The following is a 16,875-nucleotide window of genomic DNA, read 5'->3' as shown; positions in this document are numbered from 1 at the left end:
TAAAACATATTAGGCACAAATAGAATCCTGACAATGATATTGGTCCATTACTAGATGGAAATGGTAGAACAATCAATAATAATGCAGAAAAGGCAGAAGCATTAAATTGATATTTCTGTTTTGTATTTGGGGGAAAACATATGATATAGTCTCATCATATGGTAATAATAACCATTCCACTCATATCTTTCCATTCAGCTAGTATCTCTGGAGGATGTTAAACGGCAACTACTGAAGTGGGACATTTTAAAATCAGCAGGTCCAGATGTCTTGCATCCAAAAGTTTGAAAAGAGCTGGCTGACAAGCTTTCTGGACTGTTACTGTTGGTTTTCAATAAGTCTTGGAGCATTGGGGAAGTTCTGGAAGACTGGAAAAAGCTAATATTGGGACATTTTTTTTTAAGAGTAAACGGGATAACCTGAGTAATTATAGTTCTGTCAGCCTGACATTGATCCCAGGCAAGATAACAGAGCAGTTGAGGGTAATGTAATGCAAATCAACAGGGTTTTATGGAAAATAGATCTTGGCAAACTAACTTGATATCTTTTTTGATGAAATTACAAGTTTGGTTGATAAAGGTAATAGTGTTGACGTAATATACACAGACTTCTGGAAGGTGTTCGACTTGGTACTGCCCAACATTTTGATTAAAAAACTAGACTGATATAAAATTAACATATCCCACATTAAATGGATTGAAAAACTGGCTAACTGATAGGTCTCAAAATGTAACTGTAAACAGGGAATCATCATCAAGCATGTGTGTTTCCAATGGGTCCCCCAAGGATCGGTTCTGGGCCCTATATGCTATTGAACGTCTTCATTAATTAAATGGAAGAAACATAAAATCATCACTGATAAAATTTACAGATGATACAAACATTGGGGGAGTGGTAAGTAATTAAGAGGACAGGTCATTGATTCAGAGCAAATCTAGATCTCTTGGTAAGCTGGGTGCAAGCAAAGAATATATCTTTTAATATAACTAAATGTAAAGGTATACAGCTAAGAATAAAGAAAGTAGGCCATACAAACATGGGGGACTATCCTGGGAAGTAGTGATTCTGAACAAGATTTGCGGGGTTATGGTGGATAATCAGCTGAACATGAGTTCACAGTGCAGCTCTGTGGCCCCAAAGGCTAATCCAGTCCTGGAATGCATAAACAGGAATCTCAACTAGGGGTACGGAAGATTTCTGTACTTAGCACTGGTGTGACTGCTGCTGGAATACTGTCTCCCGTTCTGGTGCCCACAATTCAAGAATGATGTTGATAAATTGGAGGATTCAGATATGAGCAATGAGAATGATTAAAGAATTAGAAAACATGCCTTATAGTGGTAGAATCAAAGAGCACAATCTATTTAGTTTAACAAAGAGAAGGTTAAGGTGTGACTTGATAATAGTTTGTAAGTACCTAAATGGGGAACAAATATTTAATAATGGACTCTTTGATCTACAAGAGAAAGGTAGAACGTGATCCAATGGCTGGAAATTGAAGCTAGACACATTTGGACTGAAAATAAGGCGTAAAGTTTTGACAGTGAGGGACCAGGGTAATTAACCATTGGAACAATTTACCAAGGGTCCTGGTGGATTCTCCATCACCGACCATTTTTAATTCTAGATAGGATATTTTTCTAACACATCTCCTCCAGTTCAATCAGGAATTAATGCAGGGAAGGCCTGTATTATACAGGAAATCAGACTAGATGATCATAGTGATTGATCCCTTCTGGCCTTGCAGTCTATGAAGCCTCTGCTGGGGCTGGGATTCCCAGTTTTCCCCAGTACAGACCCCCTGGGTGGAGCTGGGATTCCCAGTTTTCTGCAGTGCTGACTCCCTGGGTAGAGCTGGGATTCCCAGTTTCCCCAGTACATTGGCCCTTGGGGTTCCCATGTCTGAGCTGCCCCATGCAGACCCCAGGAATGGGGGTACCTGCTCACTCCCATCCCAGCTTGCAGAGAGAAGAGGAGACGTCTTCTTGCTGAGTCGAGGGCTGTGAGACTGAGAGCAGCCTGTGTGCTGTGCTTGCCAGCTGGTGGTGGGCTGGGCAGGCAGCCACAGGGGGAGCGAGCGAGTGCTGTCCCTTTAAGGAACCCCCAGGGACAACGGGACTGTGTGCACCACCGGCCACTCCGAGTGCAAACTCCTGGCGCCAAGTGCAGAGCAGTGGGGGCAGGGACAGGAGCCCAGAGCCCAGATAGGGAGAAGGCTGCTGGGGCAGGGGCAGGGACAGGGACAAGGCTGCCAGGGGAGTGGGTTGAGGTAGGGACAGGAGTCCAGAGGCTAGACAGGTACAAGACCCCATATGGGGGCAGGCACTGTTGGGGTAGGGATGGGGCTCCCCAGGCTGCCGATGCGGACAGGGCACCAGGGCTGGCTGGCAGGGCAAGGTCTGCGGGGGCACCAGGGCTGGCTAACTGCCCAGCTCTGTCTTGCCATTGGCCTGTTCCTGGCAGAGGTAGTGGCCAGCCGGGTCACAGGTTCCCTGCTGGCTCTCTCCTGCTCACTCCAGACGCTGGGGATGGTGCTAGCGCTGGGGGTGGCTCTGCTGGATGGCCAGCTGGCCTGTGGAGCACACCCCGATTGCAGGAATACCTTTGGATGGGTGCGAGCCCGGGTGGCAGGGACCCTGGTGTGCGGCGTGTTCCTGACAGCACTGTGCCTGGCCCTGGTGCCCAGGGCACTGCACCGGGCAGGGCACCCCCAGGTGACAGAGCAGCCCCTGGCACTGGTGGGAGTTGGGGCTGCTGGGCTCCTCATCCATCTGGCCAGGGTGAGGCTGGATGGGCAGAACCATCCCGCTCGAGCAAAGAGTCATCACAGCGGCCATGCCAGCACCAGCAGAGAAGGCGCAGCCACAGGCAGATCTGCCCAGGAGACACAAGGTGAGTTCTGCCGGGTGGGGGGGAGGGGGCATACTGGCCCAGGCCTGTCTCTCAGCTAGAGGGGAGGGCTGAGCTTGGAGGTGGTACCAGGCCAGGCCTGCTGTGTCAGTGCGGGTTGAGATGTCTGGAGAGGGATGTGGGGGGAAGGGGTACTGGGCCACTCCTTCAGCTTTGGGTGGGGGAGTTTGCTTAAGTAAGAATCGAGCCTGCCCTATGACTCCCTAAGTCTTTGCTCCTTTCAGGGGCGGCTCTTATGTTTTTTGCTGCCCCAAGCATGGAAGGCAGGCGGCTTTCGGCCGCACACCTGCAGGCAGTCTGCTGGTCCCACGGATTCGGCAGCATGCCTGCGGGAGGTCTGCCAGTGCCGCGCCATCGGCGTCCCCGCCGCTGAATTGCCGCCGAAGCCGCGGGACCAGCAGACCTCCCATAGGCGCGCCGCCGAAAGCCACCTGCCTGCTGCCCTCACAGCGACTGGCAGGCCGCCCCCCGTGGCTTGCTGCCCCAGGCACGCGCTTGCTGCGCTGGTGCCTGGAGCTGCCCCTGGTTCCTTTGCCCCCCACCACCTTGCCTTGTGACCCCTGCCCTTTGCCCCCAAATTGTAGAATGAAATGCTGCCCCCATACCCTTTTCACACCTCTTCCTTCCTCCCTGCACAGACCTGCTGGGGAACAGGCAGCCTTGTCTAGAGGACGGGTTCTTGCCTGCAGAGGAGTCTGGTGCTTGGCTGGCTCTCTGCCTTCGACTCCTGGCTGCCTCCCTGGGCCCTGCCACCGTGCTGCTATATTCACTTGCCTTCCACCTGCTGTGGCCCCCATGTGTGGAGCAAGTGGCCTGCCTGCCCCCCTGCACTGGGATGCCATGCCGGCCCCTGGGCGGCCCTGCACCAGCCCTGGCAGAGCTGGGACCCTGCTGGCTGCTGTACCTGGACCCTGGGCTCTGTGTGGCAGTAGTGCTGGCTTTGATCCTTTTGGGTGCCCCTTCCCTGCGGGGCTCTGCCCTGGTGCTGCTGCAGGCTGTGCCCGACCATCTGGACCTATGGCGACTTGAGTCATATCTGAGGAGCACGGAGGGGGTGGCAGCCCTGCATGAGCTCCATGTCTGGCAGCTGGACAGTGCCTACAGCCTGGTGGCCACGGCCCATGTCTGGTGCCTTGACACTGCCTCCTACAAGGCTGTGGCCAGGAGGATCCAGCAGGTGTTCTGGGAGCATGGGATCCACGCAGCCACGGTGCAGCCCGAGTTCGGTGCACTTCAGGGACCGTGCTGCATGGCAGCAGGTGAGGGTGATGGCTGTATGGGTGGTGGTGAGGCCCCCAGGAAGAGGCACTCGTCACTCCCATCCTCCAGCCCCATGGTGATCCTGGAGTATGAGACCACAGTGTGAGCCATGGGAGCCACTTCTGAACCAGCACTTAAAAGGGGCACGTCCTGGAGTGAGCAGGGGCCATGGCAGCCACTCCCCATGAGCAGCATCTGCTCCCCACACTCCTCAGGCAGGTCGGGGAGTCGAGAACTGTGCCAGCTCCCCCACCCCTCCGCCATGCCGCTGCTCTTTGCCTGCCCCAGGCCCATGTGTGATTCCCGGAGGGAGGAGCCAGGGGCATGTAGGGGAGCAGTGGGGTGTTGGCAGCGCCCTGAAGACTGAGAATGAAGTGAGGAGCAGAAACCGGCTCCAAGGATCAGCGTCACTATGGGGATTTGGAACCTGCCGTGCTGCAGGACAGGGCTGCCCCTGGACTCAGCACTCAGGACAGGCCATGGAACAGGATGGGGCTTCCCAGAGGACTGAGGACAGGATGTGCCGCAGGACGGGGCTGATGTGGGGCCTCTCCTTTTAGAGCGCTGCATTCCCTGTAAATAAAGGGAATGGAGCTGCCTGCCAGGATGTTGCTCTTTATTGCTTGGCGACAGCCACAGGGGTTGGAGCATCGGGGGGAGGTCGGGGACTGGCCTGGGCTGAGACTCCCTTTCGGCTGATCCCGTCATGTGGTGCCCTGGAAAGCACAGCACCCTGCGCGGAGAAAGGGGAGATGGGGCAGTGTCAGTTCCTGGCATGTTCCTCCCCCGACCCCACACAGCCAGGGGTGTGTCCTGTGACCCCACATGGGCTGGAGCATATCCCTCAACCTCCCACACAGCACTGACCCCCACCTGCGCTGGGACGTGACCAGGGCCGGTGCAAAGATGTTTCGCGCCCTAGGCGAAACTTCCACCATGCGCCCTCCCCTTCCCCGAGCCCCCGCCCTGAGGCGCCCCCGCCCCTCCGCAGCAACCCCCCCCCCATGCCTGAGGCACCCCCTCTGCGGCAGCTCCCCCTCTCCGCCCTGAGGCGCCTCCTCTGCAGCAGCTCCTATTGGCGCTGCAAGCCTGGGAGGCGGGAGAAGTGTGCTTGGGGGGGAGGCGGGGCAGGAGTGAGCTGGGGCAGGGAGTTCCCCTGTGTGCGGGCCCCCCCCCTTACTTGCTACAGGTGGCCCTTCCCGCGCTCCCCTGCCCCAGCTCCCTCCGCATAAATGCCGGCAGCGACCGGGGCAGCCGAAGATCCGGCCGCCATGGTCGCTGCCGAAGAAAATGCCACCCTCCAAATCCTAGCGCCCTAGGCGACCACCTAGGTCACCTAAATGGTTGCACCGGCCCTGGATGTGACCCCCTAACCCACTGGGCTCCTAACCCTGCCAACAACCCCTCCGCCAGGGTTCTCTTACCCAATCCCTGCTCGCTACTGTTTCAGGACCTTGCTGATGCCTTCACAGATGCGCTGCACCTTGGCGTTACTGTCCACATAGCCATCACCGTTCTATGGGACCAGGAGATGGGTCAATCTGTGCTGCCCGTGATACCCTGCCCTTCTGCCCAGGCCCCCCCTAAAGCTGAGGATGTGTACCCCTACTCTGCCTCCCAAAACAGGGATGTGCCCCCAGCACAGTGCCCCCCAGCACCCCTAGAGCTGGGGATTTGCCCCCAGCACAGTGCCCCTGACCAGCTCCCCAAAGCCAAGGATGTGCCCCCTGCACAGTGCCCCCAAGCACCCCCAGAGTCATGGATGTGCCCATCACAGTGCCCCCCAGCACTCCCAGAGCTGGGGATGCACCTCCAGCACAGTGCCCCTGACCAGCCCCTCCAAAACTGAGGATGTGCCCCAGCACATTGCCCCCCAGTGCCAAGGATGTGCCCCTCAGAGCTCTCAAAGCCGAGGATGTTCCCCCTGCAGTGTGCCCCCCAGAGCCAGGGATGTGACCCCAGCACAGTGCCCCCCAGCATCTCCAGCCGGGAAGTACCAACACACAATGCCTGCTGGGTACTCACGAGCTTGGAGTGCAGGACCTGGCCACTGTCAGGGAGAAGAATCTCAAAGGCCCCAGAGCCGGGGGCCATTTCCCCTGTCTGGAGAGAGAGCGAGTGTGGGGTGAGCAGGCTGTGGGAAGCATGGGGACTGAACACCAGAGTGGTGGGCCCTATGGAGAGCTGTCCCAGAGTGGAGGGTGAAACCTTGAGGAGCGATGGGGCATGTGATCCCCACACAAATCCGGGGGATGCCCTTGGGGGCTCAGGTGAGCGGAGTGGGGCTCCCTGCTCTAACCCTGCCCTGCTGGTGCTGGAACAGCTCCCAACCCTGATTCCCTGTCCCATCAAACCCAGGCCCCCCGCCCCTCCTGCATCTGGTCCCCAAGCCCCAGCCTGACCCCAGTCACTCACAATCTCCAACTGCTTTGGGAAGCGTTTCTCTAGGAACTCCTGCAGCTGCAGGAACTGGGGGGAGCAGAAGGAGAGATGGGGGGAAGGTCAATGACTTGGAGTAGGGGAGGGCCCCACTACTGCTCCCCTTTCCCCAGCCCCAGGGAGCCTGTTAGGCCCATAAATCCCCACTGTGCCCTACCTTTTGGCATCACCCAGGACACCCCACTCTCAGAGAGGGAGACTCCACCAGCCATCGGGCCCAGCTCCTTCTGCAGGAGGGACCCCGGGGACAGGTCCCTAGGTGGAAGGGCTGGGAACCCCAAGGAACCATCCCCCACATATGAAGGCATGAAGGCACAGTGAAAGCCAGGGGCACATGGGGGCACTGGGAGGGCACACAGGTGGAATGGGGGCACACAAGCTGTGTCTCTCACAGTGGGGAACACATGTGCGGGGAGGCTCTTTACTCACCCGGCTTCTGTATCCTCAGCTGCCACTACAAGGGAAACAGAGCCCAGCATCAGTGTGGAGCGGCCCCATGCTGAAAGGGAACCAGTGTGGGCAGGAAGGCTGGAGTTTGGCCAGAGGCCCAGTACCAGGGGTGTCAGACTTGTGGGGGTGAGAAGGGAGGCTGAGGCTAGGGTGGGCTGTGCCCTTGGGGGGGCAGTTGTGGGTAGGAGGTGCCCAGGGAAGGGGCAATGCTAGGTGAGGGGTGTCCATGGGGGTGCAAAGCTGTATGGGGTGTGCCTATGGGGGCTGTGCCGGGTGAGGAGTACCCATGGGACATGTAGCTGGGTGAAGGGTGCCAACAGGGGTGGAGCTATAGGAGTATGCCCATGGGGGGTGTAGCTGGGTGAGAGGTTCCCTGGGGAGCAATGCTGGGTGAGGAGTGCCCATGGGGATGGTGCTGAGTGAGAGGTGCCCATGGGGAGTGTAACTGGGTGAGGGGTGCCCATGGGGGTGGATCTGGGTGAGGGGTCCCCATGGGGGTGGAGCTGTATGGGGTGTGCCCATGGGGGCGGTGCTGGGTGAGGGGTGCCCATGGGAAGTGTAACTGGGTGAGGAGTGCCCATGGGGGCAGAGCTGGGTGAGGGGTTCCCTGGGGGGCAATACTGGGTGAGGGGTCCCCATGGGGGTGGAGCTGTATGGGGTGTGCCCATGGGGGCAGAGCTGGGTGAGGGGTGCCCTGGGTAGGGGGAACCAGAGGGAGTATCTCTGCCACTCACCAGAACGTGATCTGCACTTGGAGGCATGGGGCAGCCATGGTGATGCCGGACCCAGCAGGAGAAAGGGGGTTAACAGCTCGGAACCAGCCTGGACCAGAGCAGCCCATTCATCCTGCCACGGGGGAAATGTGACCCGAAGGGCAGCTTCCCCACCAGGAACCGACTCCTCCCCCCAGCCTCCCAGCAACCTTCACCAGGGTTGGGGCCAGGGGAATTGGGAGGGGGGTTCTCTCAGGTGAAAGCCCCTACCCACCCCGTGTGGATTGGTCTGGGCCAGGTCTGTGGGGCATCCCAGTTGCTAGGCAACCTCCTGAAAATTCTGTGTGGGGGTGATGCCCATAGGCCCTGTCCCCTGTACCTCTCACAACCCTGCCCTCTACCTCTGCCCCCCCATGCCAGATTGTGTCCCTCCCCTCAGGTCCCACCCCCAGCATCCCTCCCCATAACCTGCTCCCCCTCCCATGCTCCCTCTTCGCCTTCCGCTCCCCCTTTGCCAGCTATTTCCCCTGGATCCTGCTCCCACTGCCCTGCCCAGACCCTGCTCCATTTCCCTGGCTCCAGCCATCTCCGTGGGGCTAACCCCCCAACTCTTGCAGAATATCTTGTGGGGATCCTGAGTGACCCCATGTGCAGGGGAGTGGAGGGAGAGGGTAGTGGTTGTCACAGCCTGTCCTTCCCCCTGCCCCTCCTCTGAATGGACACCTGGCCATTGTGAGGGGACGGGGACCCAGCTGCCAAGCCCCCTGGGTCTGGGTTGAGTCAGGTCATTGTTCCCAGCCCTGAATCTCTAAGTGCCCTCCCAGGTGGGAAGCCCGCAGGTCTGAGCCCTTCCTAGGGCTATGGAGACCCCACAGTCTGGCTGCCTTACACCTTGGAGCCAGCACCCCAGTCTGCCGAAGCCCCTTGTGCTTGGACATGGCTCCTGGGCCACGTGTTCTCCAGACACATCTCCCCAGAGGCCCCTGGGGCACAGGTGCTCCAGACACATCTCCCCAGAGGTCCCTGGGCTGCAGGTGCTCCCGACACATCTCCTCTCAGTCCTCTGGGCCACAGGTGCTCCCGACACATCTCCTCTCAGTCCTCTGGGCCGCAGGTGCTCCAGATACATCTCCTCTCAGTCCTTTGGGCCACAGGTGCTCTGGACACATCTCCCCACTTTTGACTTGAGTGTGTTACCGAAATGTCGGGTCGGCCTAGCTGAGAGCCAATAACAGCCAGACAGGGATAAGGAAAAGTTGCTTTATTTTGCAGAAGAAAGGAGAGTTTTGCACCTTGGTACAAAAACTTTACTGGATACAAAAGGCCAAGGATCTTTATACACCCCTACAAGCAAGCTTTAGCCGTATTATCATTTAATTGGTGATTAAAAAACTTGTGCAGGAACAGTATTTTTGCAATTTTTGCCAGCAAAAACTAGTCTGGGACCGGTTTCAATAGCTTTGAGGCTGCCAAGGTAAGACAGTTCAAAAGTTCAGGCTGCTGTGTACGGGAGGGTGGGTATCGGTTTTCCCATAATGGCTGCTGGCTGCCATAAAGGCTACCAGCTGCTCGGGTCCAACCATCGCCTGTTACAAGTGGTTGGTCAAAGCCCAGGGCCCTGGGGCTGATTCTAGCTGGGAGGAGCCTGGACGACAGAGTCTGGGCCCTTTGGTACAATCCTGTGTATTTACATGGACTGTACAAAGTCCTGTTCCCCCCAACACAGGCAGCACTAAACAACAGGAGGCAGTGTCCTTGCTCACAGCCCCAGACAGTGCCTCCTCCCACCCCCACCCGCTACAAAGCACTCTAGGTTTGCTCCTGGCTTGCGCTGCCAGCTGCTTCTTCAGACTGTGTCTGACTCTTGTTTTGACCTGCTTCGCTCTTACCCAAATAGCCTGGAGAGCCCTCTGCCCACATAGGCCAAATTCCCGGGCGGGCTGGCATACCCCTTGGCTAAGGTGGGGCTGCCTAGCTGTCTCTTACAGCACTCATCAGTTAGGAGGGGCAGTCACAACAGTTTAAGGAGATTTAACCCATCCGGCAACAGAACAGGGTCTTGGCCAAGGCATTTCTGAACCACAGGCACATTGCTCTTAATCAAACCACCTAGAGATCCACATTGAGTCAACGGACACAACACAGAGCCCTGACTGCAGCTCCCCACCCCAGGTTGAACTCACCCATCCTGGGAGGCCTAAGTATGTCCAGAATCTTTAATCAGAACGATGGCCTGGCCTCACTTAGGGAAGCCTCCCAGTTTAAAATAATCTTGGACCCTCCTTTTCCCATGTGCTTCTGTTGGGGGAGATGCAGGCTCCAGCTGCTTCTGTTGAGAGGGTCAGTCCAAGGTAATGGCTCTATGGGTAGCAAAGGCACTCCCAGCAGGGGAAAGTCAGTCTGTCTTGTTGCCATCAAGTGATCAAGACGTATGCCATAGTCTTTCCATTAGGTGTCCAGCCCCCACTGCACAATGGATGTGTTAATTAACTATGGACATGAAACATAACATGAAAGTCACACTCCTCCAGGAAGGTCCCAATACGCAATGGTGCATTCACAGACCCAGGAGGAGGTCACACCAGGATATAGACATTTCTCCCAATCTGCCACAGGAAATATCATGAATTTACACCTAGGGCTGAGATGGGAGCCAGGACTCCTGGGTTGTATCGCCAGCTCTGAGAGAGGAGTAGGGTCTAGTGAGTGTGAACAGGGCAGGCTGGGAGCCTGGATTCCAGGTTCTTTTTCCAGCTGTGCCCCTGACTGTTTTGGGTCTGTCTTTCATGACTGTAATATTCTCTGAGCTCTCCAGGCAAAGGGAAGTATCCGTGTGTGTGTGTGAAGTGCCAAGTTCTCTCCCCATACCCATAGTCACTGCCCTGGAGAGTGGGCCAGGCTGGGGGTCCCATGGCCAAGGAGTGAAGTATCTGAGGCTCAGCGTCTGGGGCCTCAGGAAGGGCAGCCCCTTCAACCAGGCTTCAGGGCCAAACAGTTGGGGGTTCCCATCTCAGCATGGGACACAGCTACCCAGGGGTGGGGGAACTGATCTGTATTGTGGGGGCAGGGTGGATTGTTGCCCTGAATGCTATGAAGCACCTTCCCCAGGGCAGGCCCATCATGGGAATGGGCTAGGGCTCATGCTTCCCCCTCCCTCCCCATCATGGCTTTTCCTGTCTCATCCTCTGCTCTGCTTCAGCTGGACCCTTTCTTTTCCTTCCCTTCCCACGGCCCCTCCTGACACTACTCCCCCGACTACCTCATGGCTCAGCTAAACTGCCCCCTCCCATGCTTGCTGGGACAGAGCCGGTGGCCTTGGCTCAGGGCCCAGGGCAGTGTGGGGAGGTATGTAGGTCAGACAGGAAACTCTCCAAGCAGGGAATGAAAGAGGCTTTGTCCCGTCCTCCCCCATCCATCCCCAATCACTGGTGCCACCCTTAACCCTCTGTGCACTGGGCTGCAGCCAGCATTGCACAGCACCAAGAGTGCCGCAGAAGCACACAGCATGTGTCCGGACAGGCCAGGGGAAAATGCACATGCATGGAGGGGGAAGGGGTTATAAAGAGTGTGTCTTCATGTGTGACATGGTGTTTGTGTGGAGGGGGTGGGGTGTGTGTTACAGTGAACATACGTGTCTGTGTGTGTCTGACAGTGAGTGGGGGTGATGTGTGTGTAATATGCTGTGTGTTTTTCTGTGACCATGTGGATTGGTGTGTGATATGTCAGTGTGAGTGCATGGTACAGAGAGCATGTTCCAGTGAGTGTGTTTGTGTGTGTGTTATCTGGAGTGTGTGTGTTACAGTAAGTGTGTGTAAATGAGCGTGTGTGTTATAGTGATTGTGTGTTACAGCAAGTGTCAATGAGTGTGAGTATTCCAGTGAGTGACACTGTGTGTGTCAGTGAGCATGTTTCAGTGTACGTGTGGGGGTGTTATAGTGAGCATATGTTGGTGTGTGTTGTGCGTTTGTGTTACAGTGAGTGTGTCAGTGTGTCGTGTGTTGCAGTGTGTGTGTGCTGGTGCATATGTGAGCATCAGACCCAAGGTGTTCACAGCTTTCAAGGCTAGGGTGACCAAACGTCCCGATAAAATCGGGACTGTCCTGATTTTGAGGAGTTTGTCCCGCGTCCCGACCAGAGTACGGTCGGGATGCCATTTGTCCTGATATTTTGTTTCCTGGTCTTTGGCAGCAATTCGGCAGAGAGTCCTTCAGTTGCAGACAGTCTTTGGCGGTATTTCGGCAGCGGGTGATTCTGTCTTTGGCGGCAAGGTTTATTACCCCCTGCCAAAACACTGCTGAAGACCATCTGTGACTGAAGGGACTCTCTGCCGAATTGCCACTGAACTCCCGGACGGGTGAGTGTAAAAAAAAACCCCAAATCAATATTTTCCATTTAACATCTGGTCACCCTATTAAAGGCAGATGATTGTCCCAAAACTCAAAGCTCTTTGTAGTCAGGTGCTGCTGCTGCCCTAATGCAGAGGGTGAGGGGCAGGTCCTGGGCTCACGCCCCAGCCTGAGCACTCACACTCCCATGGCAGGGGAGTGCTGGCTCAGTGTCTGTGGGTGAGTGTCAGGGTGGTGCTGGGAAGCCACGCCAGCTCAGGGGATGCTAAGCATCTGGTATGCGAGTGACTCAGGGCTGGCTTCTGAAGGTGCCCACCATTGAGACCCGGCTTCCACAGCACTGCAGCCAGCATGGTGAGAGCATGGAAAACCTGGCCTGGCAGTGAGCATCTGAGAGAGCGTGTGCGTGACACTGTGTCTGTCGGCGAGGGGCCTGGAAGGGAAGGGGCTGGGCTTTGGCCCCCTTAGCACATGCTGTGTGTGCATGTCCATGCGTGTGGCTTTCGCAGTGCCTGCGTCTGGATGTCTTCATGTTTCTCTGTACGTGCCACTCTCTGTGTGCACACGTTACTCCACGTGCCTGCACGTCTGTGTGAGCAAGTGCCAGGAAGGGAAGTGGCTGCAATTTGGCCTGTTATTACACTGTGTCCCATACCAGTGGGTTCCTGTGCCAGGGGACGGTGATGTCTCCCTAGATTACACAACTTGCAGCATAAATGGCTGTGTCACAACAATATAGGAGCAACCCCTTCCCCCACTGCCCCATCTCAGTGTCAATCCACTCTCAGGGGTCCCTCTGGTTTCAGCACAGCTGGGGGTCAGGACACACACATAGGAGGGCTGGACTAGACAGAAGCATCTCCCCACCTCCGTGCCCAGGCAGGCCCCTTAGCACTGGGGCGCCCAGCCCTGAATGCGGATGGTATCAGATCCATGCATTCAGCCCTGCTGGCCAGCGCACTGAGGGTGAGTTCTGCCCCAACACCTCCTTCCTGCCTGTGCCTGGGACCTGCAGAGGATCCCCCAACATGCATCATCTGTCCTGGGCTGCCCCTCACATACCTGGGCACCATGGCTTCCCCAGCAGTCAGGGCATGGAGCTGGGTCATTCCTCAAGAAACCCTAGAACGAGGAGGGCGGGGGCTGCTCCTCATTCCCATTGCCTTCTGGGCTAGGGCCTTCTCACACACATCTGGGATGGATCATGTTTTCCAGGCAATGGTTCAAGGGCCCTTGTGACACTGCTGGGTGCGGCTCTTAGCGGAAACCCCACCAGAGCTGGGTCCAGACAGACTGTCCAGGAAGTGCGGGGAAGAGCCCCGCTGTGGGGGTACTGTGATGATTCACTGTTCCATGCAATCAAGAGGAGCTGAAGGAGACGAGGGACAAACCTGCAGCCAGGACATTGCTTCTGGACTTTATTCAACACGAACAAGTTCACATTGCCAGCAGCGCAGAACACCCCCAGCCTCCCCACCTCGGTGACCAGCCCCCTGCCATGGCTCCTCCCCCCACCGCACCATCCCAGCTATGGGGGGGGCAGGTGGTCCCAGGGTGCAGCCCCGAGGCCAGACATGCAACAGCAACTGGGGTGACCTCCCCCACACAACAAGCAGGGGGAGCCCCAGGCAACACCCCCCCCCCACTGGAGCCAGCACAGGTGGTCTGGTGCAGGATGGGATTGTTACTCAGCATGATTCATACTGGTTGTCAAGGGCCTCTGCCTATATGCCCCTCTACCCTGCCCCCCATGGGGCCTCCCCACAGCCCTTGATGCTTCAGGACCCCCCCACCTTTCACTATATAAATATATAAATAAATAAATAAATAAATGTTATGGGGAGGGAGCATCAGGACCTGAGCAGCCTCACCCCATGTGGAGTGGGGAGGGCATCATGCTCTGGCTGTGTCAGGTGGTGCCCACCGCTAACTCCACATCTCCGCCAGCCCTGGTCCCCACTGCACTGGACAGTCCATGGGGACTGGCTCCGATCCAAGCCAGCAGTGTATGTGTCTGGGGGATGGAGGGTTCAGGTGCCCCTACAGCTGCTCCTCGCCCTTGTAAAAGCCATTGGCCACCCCACTTGGCCCCACCTCCCCATCCAGGATGTTGTCCTGGGAGCCGTGGAACTGCCGTCTCCTCGAGCGCAGGGCAAAGTGCCAGGTCAGCGCAGCCACCACCACCAGGCCGAACATGGCCGCCAGTCCTGCCGCCACATATGCATAGGGAAGCTGGGGGGCCAGAGTGCGGATGGTGCGGCACGGTCCATGGGCCCGACTCCCATCGTCAGTGGGGCTGGCACCAGCCTGGTTGGCTGCCATGACACACACCAGGTAGGAGGTGCTGGGGTGCAGCCCCGCAAGCACTGCCATCCGGAAAGTGCTGTTGAAGATGGGGCCAGCAATGGTGTGGCCCCCATCAGCCTGGTACATCAGTCGGTACTCCCATACTGTGGAGGAGGGGGCACACCAATGCAGGCTGGCCCCAGACTCAGTGACGTGCACTGCCCCCAGCTGGGGCGGCTCCGGGGGCACATCTGGGCCAGTCACCCCAGGGCACAGGCAACCAGTATCCTTGCTCAACTCTGCACAGGCTGTCTGCAGGTGGCGGCAGTGGTGGTAGTCACAAGGCTGATGGGGTGGGTGCTGGGAGCCAGGCATCTCTGGGGTATCTGGGGTGGAGAGGTCCTCATAGTCGTAATAGTCTGTTCCCAAGTCATGCTGGGGTGTGGAGGAGGCAAGGGGGCTGCTCTCCTGGGCACGGAGCCAGGGCCAGTGGCTCTGGCCCTTTGGGGGAAGGGGTAGGGAGCCTCCCATGCTTGTCGGAGCCCCCTCTGGGCACAGGATCAGGAGGCAAGCAACCGTGAGGACTGGAGCCGAGAATTCCGGGAGGATGGTCATGGTTCCTGGAAGAGAGAGGACAGTGTGAGTGCCTGAGGTGAGATGATGCTACAGGATACTGGGGGAGGTATGATTCTGCCATCAGAGCACTCTGCCCCAGTCCTGCCTCCTTACAAGATCCCAGGGAGCTATACAGCCCTTGGGAGCCAGGGCAAGGTATTGCCCCACTTCACACAAGAGGAAACTGAGGCACGGACGGGCAGGAACTCACAGAAACTGCCAGTCAGTGGTACAGCTGGGAACAGAAACAAGGGTTCCTGATTCCCAATCCGCGCCCCCACGCACTAGACCCCACTCCCCTCCCAGAGCTGGGGACAGAACCCAGGGGTCCTGATTCCCAACCCGCCCTCTCACGGACTAGACCCCACTCCCAGAGCTGGGAACAGAACCCAGTGTTCCTGATTCCCAACCCGCCCTCCCACGCACTAGACCCCACTCCCCTCCCAGAGCTGGGGACAGAACCCAGGGGTCCTGATTCCCAATCCGCGCCCCCACGCACTAGACCCCACTCCCCTCCCAGAGCTGGGGACAGAACCCAGGGGTCCTGATTCCCAACCCGCCCTCTCACGGACTAGACCCCACTCCCCTCCCAGAGCTGGGAACAGAACCCAGGGGTCCTGATTCCCAACCCGCCCTCCCACGCACTAGACCCCACTCCCCTCCCAGAGCTGGGGACAGAACCCAGGGGTCCTGATTCCCAACCCGCCCTCCCACGCACTAGACCCCACTCCTCCCAGAGCTGGGGACAGAACCCAGGGTCCTGATTCCCAACCCGCCCTCCACGCACTAGACCCCACTCCTCCCAGAGCTGGGGACAGAACCCAGGGTCCTGATTCCCATTCCGCGCGCCCACGCACTAGACCCCACTCCCCTCCCAGAGCTGGGGACAGAACCCAGGGGTCCTGATTCCCAACCCGCCCTCCCACGCACTAGACCCCACTCCCCTCCCAGAGCTGGGGACAGAACCCAGGGGTCCTGACTCCCAGGAGTCCGTTTGTCCCTATTGGGGGCTGGAACTGAAACCACAGCTATCAATAGGATAATACTGTTCATGTGCTCCTTGGGGGCTTCATCCCACAGGCTCTTCCGCAGGGGAAGCGGGGGGCTGGCTGTCCCCACGCAGCAACCCTCACAAGGAGACACCCCTGGGGCTTTGAGGGGCCAATGGCCTCCAGGCAGGTGTCCCAGGACTCTGAGGATGGGGGTTCCCTGCAGCTCCGGTCTCACTCACCCGCCGCTCCTGTAGCTGGATGGGGACCGGCGTCAGGTCACTGGGGTCACAGGGCTCTGGTCTCCAGCGAGACAGGGCTCAGCGCTGGGGATCGGGGTTCTCCTCTCCGGGGCGCTGGGAGATCGGGGCTGGCACCGCTCGACTCTGCTCTCGCGTCTCGTCTGCTTCGCTCCAGCAGCTGCAGCAAGTTTTATCCCGTCGGGGAGCTGAGCTCATCCCCCGCCCCCAGCCTAGCTGGGGCGGAGCGGCCCGGGGGCTCCTGAATGGCGGGGGGGGGGGGGGGAGAGCTGCAGGTGGCCGTAAGGAAAATAAAACTCTGCCTTATAAGGACATTTCGGTCCCTCCCGGATGATCTCCGCCCCGAGGCCGCAGAGATGGGGCAGGGAGCTCGGCCCTCCTGCCTCCCCCGGCCCAGCCCAGCCCAGCCCTCCCCTCCCCTCGGAGTCACAGGCGCTGTCAGGGCGGGCCGCGGGCGGGCTGGACAGCGGGAAGCTGCCCGGCCACAGGTATCTGTTCCAGACCGACTCTTCCTGCCCTGGCCCAGCCCTGACACTCAGGAGCCAGACAGACCCCAGGGATGAAGCCTGCAGCCAGGGCAAGGCATGGGGAGGGCTGGTAGCCAGGA

General features: G+C 58.1%; 2 protein-coding genes and 1 long non-coding RNA gene across 3 annotated transcripts; 1 reads left to right on the top strand and 2 right to left on the bottom strand.

Moving 5' to 3' along the window:
* Nucleotides 1–2,360: 2,360 nt before the first annotated feature.
* Nucleotides 2,361–4,276, top strand: LOC120369053 (zinc transporter 1-like). The gene is made up of 2 exons (XM_039481943.1): nt 2,361–2,892; nt 3,549–4,276. Exons 1-2 carry the CDS (start codon nt 2,361–2,363, stop codon nt 4,274–4,276), a joined length of 1,260 nt encoding a protein of 419 aa, XP_039337877.1.
* A 489-nt stretch (nt 4,277–4,765) lies between these two features.
* LOC120369225 lies at nt 4,766–8,088 on the bottom strand. Its single transcript, XR_005583013.1, has 6 exons — nt 7,794–8,088; nt 7,039–7,063; nt 6,586–6,639; nt 6,196–6,273; nt 5,595–5,686; nt 4,766–4,903 (listed from the first exon to the last, which is right to left on the bottom strand). It is a non-coding gene; the product is annotated as an uncharacterized LOC120369225 (long non-coding RNA).
* Nucleotides 8,089–12,719: 4,631 nt separating this feature from the next.
* On the bottom strand, nt 12,720–16,480 carry LRRN4CL (LRRN4 C-terminal like). The gene is made up of 2 exons (XM_039481442.1): nt 16,251–16,480; nt 12,720–15,024 (listed from the first exon to the last, which is right to left on the bottom strand). Exon 2 carries the CDS (start codon nt 15,017–15,019, stop codon nt 14,159–14,161), a length of 861 nt encoding a protein of 286 aa, XP_039337376.1. The 5' UTR covers nt 15,020–15,024; nt 16,251–16,480; the 3' UTR covers nt 12,720–14,158.
* Nucleotides 16,481–16,875: the final 395 nt, after the last annotated feature.

Source organism: Mauremys reevesii, linkage group 7, assembly GCF_016161935.1.
Source record: "Mauremys reevesii isolate NIE-2019 linkage group 7, ASM1616193v1, whole genome shotgun sequence".
Classification (NCBI taxonomy): domain Eukaryota; kingdom Metazoa; phylum Chordata; order Testudines; family Geoemydidae; genus Mauremys; species Mauremys reevesii.
This window is presented reverse-complemented; position numbering and strand designations above follow the sequence as displayed.

What these genes read in the sequence shown, in the direction of transcription:
- LOC120369053 (XM_039481943.1), top strand. Translation starts at nt 2,361, where the DNA reads ATGCGGACAGGGCACCAGGGCTGGCTGGCAGGGCAAGGTCTGCGGGGG. An exon ending in ATCTGCCCAGGAGACACAAG is followed by an intron (nt 2,893 to 3,548) that starts GTGAGTTCTGCC and finishes CTCCCTGCACAG; the next exon opens with ACCTGCTGGGGAACAGGCAG.
- LRRN4CL (XM_039481442.1), bottom strand. Translation starts at nt 15,019, where the DNA reads ATGACCATCCTCCCGGAATTCTCGGCTCCAGTCCTCACGGTTGCTTGC.